This window comes from Argopecten irradians, chromosome 9 (genome assembly GCF_041381155.1).
Source record: "Argopecten irradians isolate NY chromosome 9, Ai_NY, whole genome shotgun sequence".
Classification (NCBI taxonomy): Eukaryota; Metazoa; Mollusca; class Bivalvia; order Pectinida; family Pectinidae; genus Argopecten; species Argopecten irradians.
The window spans coordinates 37,945,012-37,952,059 of record NC_091142.1 but is presented as its reverse complement, the minus strand read 5'-3'; the positions used below and the strand labels follow the sequence as shown (position 1 = coordinate 37,952,059).

Sequence of the window (7,048 nt, the reverse complement as noted above, 5' to 3'; positions counted from 1 at the left end):
GGTGATAATGTCTTTATCCAAATATTATTTAGTCAACGTTTTGTTTCAGACAACAAGTACTCTTGTCAAACACAATTTTTTAATCACAATTCCAATAATGCTACCAAAATCAACATTAAAATATACGGCCACTGCAAATAAAAACTAATAAATGATAAGAAGAAAAGAAAACAATTATGCAAAAATTAAAAACAAATACTAATGGTAGAGATCTGTTGCATTTCCTGATAATTGAATTTCAGACTAGGTTACATCCTTGTTACCATGGGGTGTTGGTGGTTTTAAACAATTGTGTGTATGTTTAATAATAGGTGTTCCAGAATCATATTTATACATAACGACACTCTGTTAGCGGTTTGTACTATCCAGTATACTAAAGTGGTAGTAACAGAAGTTTAAGTACGTATTAAAGCGAGATTGTCATGATGTATATAAATTAACACGTCTTGACTATCATAATTCTAGTACATTGAGAAATAACGCCATGCTATGAGTTTTATTTCATTGCAATAGGGCCTATCTAATACGTGATTACCAATTCTCAGTTGTATATTAAAATTTAACATCGTTGGTTGCCATTGACAACAACATGACGCCATTCTTTTAAATGGATTCTGCTAAATTATTTTGTGCCACAAATGTACTTGAAATGAGGTTTTCAACAACATCTAGGCAGGAAGTGACGTTAGCAATAGAACTCTTCATTTTACATTAGGATAAAAAAGATTATCTGCAATGACAACAGTCGGGGGAAATTTCCGAGAGTCTTCTGAAATCATCTTCGAAGGTTGTCGCAAATTCCGTCGAAATGTTGCGATTGGGACAACTTCTACCATGCATTGTCTTTCCTTTAGTGAGTGTAAGGAGCAATAACTCATGATAAAATGGTGAAAGAGAAATGTTTTTCGACTTAAAACAAGAAACTTTCTATAGGACGAAACATGATGTAATACATATCAGCAAAATATCCTTTTCAATATTTTAATTGTAAATGGTTATTATTTGGATTTTCTGACTCTTCAACGAAGGAAGTTTCTTTTTTTGACTATCTTCTTTCTGAACGGGATATAATGACTTTTATTAATCGATAAAACAACAAGTTATATTTTTTCAATCACCTGTTGATCTATTTTTTGTTCCGTCGCTTTTTGAGACTATTTGACATTTGTTGGAGTTATGTCCCTTTGTAAATATGTGTCTAAATAGATCCAACAACATGATTCTCAAACTCAGTTACAGACCCCGATGGTAATTTATACAGTTGACTTTCATTTATTATCAGACGTGTTTGTTACAGGTATAGTCATTTAGTTTGAAATAAATATGTCGACTTAATATAGCAAAAATAAATAAAACAATATTTGTAATTGTTGAAAAGCTTTGCAGTTATGTTGTTTTAACAAACATAACAGACAGTCAGTTTAGAATCACTTGTTCTGGACAACACAGCCTTTGGTGCCAAGGAAATATATCTGTTTTCTACAAGACGTTTACAAATGAGAGATTGTGAGTGGGCGGGTTTGGGGGTTGAAAATGGGGGAAAGGTGGTATTATTACTTACATATCTGTATTCATTTTGTTTATTTTGACCTCTTTGTAATTACTCTTTGTATGTCGTTCCACAACAGTATTTATCACGCATAGTACATGTTATATAATATCTAGGTGTATACAGACAGCCGCACGTTGACGTGAAATGATACAATCGACTGAATATATATATATCATATAAAGTTGATGAATACCATTAATAATTAGATTCCGACAGGGTCCCGGAGGTATAACAATCTTGAAAACATGCTTGGTAATATTTATCGACCGGGCCATAATTCAAGCTGCCGTAGCGGAGGAGTACTAGTGTAGCCGACGGTACATAGGGATGGAGACGGCACGTGCACTCATCAACACGTCATAGGTAGGTCAGCATGCTATTTTTTTTATCTTTATTTGTATGAGATTCTCTGATTGGTTGGGTTAAAGTTGACGATAATCCGCGTAGCTGTGTCAGGCCGAGTTGGATGGAATCCTCATTTACGGCCAGAACTCTACACTCTGTTTATTGAATATAAATAATGTATTTGTGTGGTCTCACCCCGGCTCGCGGACTTTTTGCTTATGAGTTCACTACATCTATTTGTACATTACATGATAAAACACATATCTAGGTCTGTGTTTCTATATAAAACATAACGATATACATTGTCCATATATACCTTCACATTTTACGGGCGATTTTACTACAGAATTAATATTAGAAACATTAAGTACTTTAACTAATAGTTATATGTTTAAGATGTTATTTGAACGAAAATTAATGTATTAACATATAAAAATCTGGTCCATAACACATATCTCAACATATATGTGTCTCATTCATCCTCACCTAAGTCTAGATAGCACGTCGTTCGCTGTCGTAATTAAGCCCAAATTTGGTCATGATAAACTACAAAGCATCTGTTATTTCTGGAAGGTATATTCGTCAACTAACTTACCACTGTGTCCTAAATAGAGTATAATAAGGTCATCAAATAAATGGTATATATAATGTATAGTCTGGTAGATGTAAAATTGAGGGAAATATGGAATTAGGATGGCCCTTATCTACAAAGCTTCATGTCTTGGCGTTTCACTTTTTTGCTTTTCATTTTCAAAAGAATTTCCCCGAAATTTAGATTTTTTTTTATTCCATTAACGTACGTAAATTTCATTCCTAAGGGACGAACTGTTGCTGCTCACAAAACAAAAGCAAGTGTGAAGTTCACAAATATACATGAAATTATCTAATTATAATGTATTTGATTTCAAGGTTTAATGAAGGAGGCAAAATTTAGTTATTTCGTCTTTTCATATTATAGAGTTAGCTCCCTTTCGGGTAGGTATCTGTTGTAAAGTCATTGATTTGTGAGCGCAATAACATTGTTTTCTCCAAAAATTATGACGTTACACTCACAAACACATGACGTCACTATCAATACCTGCATTGCCACAATTCAATGTCTTATTAGCAATATTTAGACGTCAAATATATATCAATAATCCAATATAGAATTTAAATTATGAATTATAAAATCCAATAATTGGCAATACGAGGCCAAATGTATATAAAATATAGACACAAGTCATCTGTAGTTGGTTGCCACATATTGCCATTATAAGACACAAAATATCCTAGACACAAACATATTGATAAATTCCAAAAACCGTTGTGTCAGAAATAGAAATAAGTTCCTTAGTTCTTTAAGCTTTTTAGTTCATTAGTGCATATTGATATTTATGTGACATATCCATAGTACACATCTACACGCTCATACACAAAAAACAACATAAAAGTCAATACCGTGTATTTACAGAGAAATGTAAACCCATTGTATCATCGCGAGGAGAAGTATGTATACGGACAATCAATGTAGGGCGCCCGGCTTTATTTTAGTTGGGGAAAAAATGGCTACAAATACAAGAGGCCTTAATTTAGTAACATTAGAATGCCAAATATAGTAGTAACATAAAACCAGAGTTCAGAAATAACAACAGGGGGACACTGCATACTGCTATACAGACAAAGGACAACTATATTTCAACATGTAGGCACAAGGAAGAGCTAAAGGGTGGGGCGGGGGCATCATGATACAAAACAAAAAGAGTGGGACAAATACGGCATTAACAGGAGGGTCGAAATAGTGTATGACCGGCTGTCATACTGAGCATTAAACAACGACCAAAACATAATGTAATTCAATCATGCTTGTAACAAACATTTTCATTGGCTTAAAAATGTACTTGATAGCAGGGGGTGAAATAAATTGATCTTGTAACCTAGAAAAAATAACGAATCCTAACATAGCAGTTCAAAATAAAAAAAGTTAATAAAATGGAAATAGTAGCAACACATTTCCAAGCATTATTTTATAAAATGGTGTTTGTACAACCAGATGATACTAAAGTAGATATATACATTTTATATAAAAAACAACGACTCACAATACTCGGTTATGACAACGAGAGAGATGTACAGAGACTATTGAAGAGGTTAATCACATTGATTCGTGTTGGTGTGACATCTATTGGCACGTTTGAATGTTGTTTTCAGTGGAAGAATTTTTTCAAACGAGTTTGATAATTTATAAACATGTTTTTTTCGAACAAAATAAATCCAAAAATAAATCTGATTTCAGCTTTACGTCAAAATTGACGTCGGTTGGCGACATCAATGACAAACCTACTGTCCCTCATTTCCGAATGTTATTGGTCATTCTTTATAACTGATTATGCCGTACCAATTTTAACAACACCTTTGACTCTGCCCTCACACGGATATGAAATCAGACAGCCTATAGCTGCTTCTGCAGATGGTGCTCAAACTTAATTAAAAATGACTCACGTGACCTTGAAATCTAATTTGATTTCGCAGCATATTATCAGACTAATCTCGTCTCGAGCGCGATCAACACCGGACAGGAGGCCGAGAGGTGTTATCGACGCATTTTCTTATAACAAACCTCAAATAAATTACTTCATTCAGTATGGGTATCATGACTTTACTTCAAGATTTCGATAGTTTTATAGTCTTATGATTTTTTTCTACATCGAGACAACCAGCATATTTACCAAATTGTTCGAGTTGAAATGAACAAAGTTTACAATAATTTAGACTTTCGTCCTGTTATGTGGATTATTATTGTACTAAAACCGTCGAGTTTAAGTTAGTTAAATCCCAGATCGACCCGACATGTTGACGAACAAGGCTTTTTATCGCGAGTGATATTGGGTGCCCGGATGTAAACAAAGAATGCAGTTGCCTTTTTGTGGTAACAGTCGTCATGTCTTACGCTTCACCAAGTTGTAAACATCGGAGTTCTTCAGATACTGTTTTATTTAATTATATAAGAACTACACACAGACCAAAATTCTTGTCATGATATCCCGGTTATAATTGTAGTCATGAAAATTGTGTTGTTTGGTAGCAGACAAATATAATACCAATGCACAGCTGTGACGAGAACAGGTCCCGCCGCATTCCGACAGTTAAATTGCATTACTCCAAATCTATCGTGCCTATTCCGTTGGCTGAAATTCCCTTAACAATTCACCGATAGAACAATCGAACCAGCGCATCCTCTTCTCCCCTTCCTTGCCGCAGACAGCTTTAGGGGTTCTTGGCTAGCACGACCCCGCTGACCCGCCTTCATGTGTGATATAGCGATATCACTGAAAAGGTGGCAACTTTAAATAGCATGCTATAGACCCGAATCTTTGTCATAACGATGATGATGATAATGATGATGATGATTATGATGATGATGATGATGATGGAAGTGATAGTTATGATGATGATAATGATGATGATAGAAGTGGTGATAATGATGATGTAAGATGATGGTGATGATTATGATGATGATGATGATGGAAGTGGAAGTTATGATGATGATGATGATGATGATTATGATTATGATGATAGCGATGATGATGATGATGATGATGATGATGATGATGATGAAGTTAGTAGTGATGATGATGATGATGGTGACGATGATGGTGAGGAGGAGGAGGGTGATGATGTTGATGATGATGATGATGATGATGATGATGATGATGATGATGATGATGATGATGATGATGATGGTGGTGATGATGATGATGATGATGATGAAGTTAGTAGTGATAATGATGATGATGGTAAGGAGGAGGAGGGTGATGATGATGATGATGATATGATGATGATGATGATGATGATGATGATGATGATGAAGTTAGTAGTGATGATGATGATGATGGTGACGATGATGGTGAGGAGGAGGAGGGTGATGATGGTGGTGATGATGATGATGATGATGATGATGATGATGATGATGATGATGATGATGATGATGATGATGATGATGATGATGATGATGATGATGATGATGATGATGATGATGATGAAGTTAGTAGTGATGAAGTTAGTAGTGATAATGATGATGATGGTAAGGAGGAGGAGGGTGATGATGATGATGATGATGATGATGATGATGATGATGATGATGATGATGATGATGATGATGATGATGGTGATGATGATGATGATGATGATGATGATGGTGATGATGATGATGATGATGATGATGATGATGATGATGATGATGATGATGATATATTGAATAGTGAAATAACTGAACTTGAATTACTTAATGCTATTAAACAGTTAAAAAACAATAAGGCCCCTGGTATTGACATGATATTAAATGAATACTTAAAAAACTCACCGCCTGAACTAATAACTATATATTGTAAACTGTTTAATGTCATTTTGGATACAGGATTATTACCTGAGAGTTGGACTATTGGTATTATAAAACCTATGTACAAAAATAAAGGCAGTGAGGAAGATCCGGATAATTATAGAGCAATAACCCTTATAAGTTGTCTCGGGAAATTGTTTACTTCTATCATAAACACAAGGTTGAATAAATACTCTGTTCAAAGAAACCTCATTTCAAAAAATCAGGCAGGATTTAGAAAGAATCACTCCACGATGGATAATGTTTTTATTTTGCAATCTCTGATATCTCTATATCTCACTAATAATAAAAAGCTGTATTGTACTTTTGTTGATTTTCGAAAAGCATTTGATACTGTGTGGCGTGTAGGTTTATGGAAAAAGATAAGGAAAAGCAAAATAAAGGGAAAATGTTTTAAAGTAATTTATAATATGTATGATAATATAAAATCTTGTGTACAATACAATGGTCAAATATCTGATTGTTTCCCATGCCTAGTTGGTGTCCGCCAGGGTGAAAATCTATCCCCATTTCTTTTCTCGATATTCGTAAACGATTTAGAACACTATATGGAGGTTGCAGGAGTAAGCTCCCTTGAGACTAGCGAACAGAAAATGTCTGATAAATTAAGCATATTTTTGAAAATATTAATATTACTTTATGCATATGATACTGTGTTACTTTCCGAAACAGCAGAAGGTATGCAAAACGCACTAGATATTTTTCAACAATATTGCGATACATGGAAACTTCAGGTAAATATTAACAAAACTAAAGTGTTAGTTTTCAGCAAG

General features: G+C 34.2%; 1 protein-coding gene across 1 annotated transcript; it reads left to right on the top strand.

Annotated features, from left to right (window-relative positions):
- Positions 1-1,216: 1,216 nt before the first annotated feature.
- Positions 1,217-6,192, top strand: LOC138330755 (transcription initiation factor TFIID subunit 11-like). Its single transcript, XM_069278279.1, has 4 exons — positions 1,217-1,248; positions 5,456-5,619; positions 5,748-5,960; positions 6,179-6,192. Exons 1-4 carry the CDS (start codon positions 1,217-1,219, stop codon positions 6,190-6,192), a joined length of 423 nt encoding a protein of 140 aa, XP_069134380.1.
- Positions 6,193-7,048: the final 856 nt, after the last annotated feature.

Coding starts and splice junctions, on each gene's coding strand:
- LOC138330755 (XM_069278279.1), top strand. CDS start 1,217: ATGATTCTCAAACTCAGTTACAGACCCCGATG. Junction 1,249..5,455: donor CTCAGTTACAGACCCCGATG/GTAATTTATACA, acceptor TTATGATGATAG/CGATGATGATGATGATGATG. Junction 5,620..5,747: donor TGATGATGATGATGATGATG/GTGGTGATGATG, acceptor ATGATGATGAAG/TTAGTAGTGATGATGATGAT.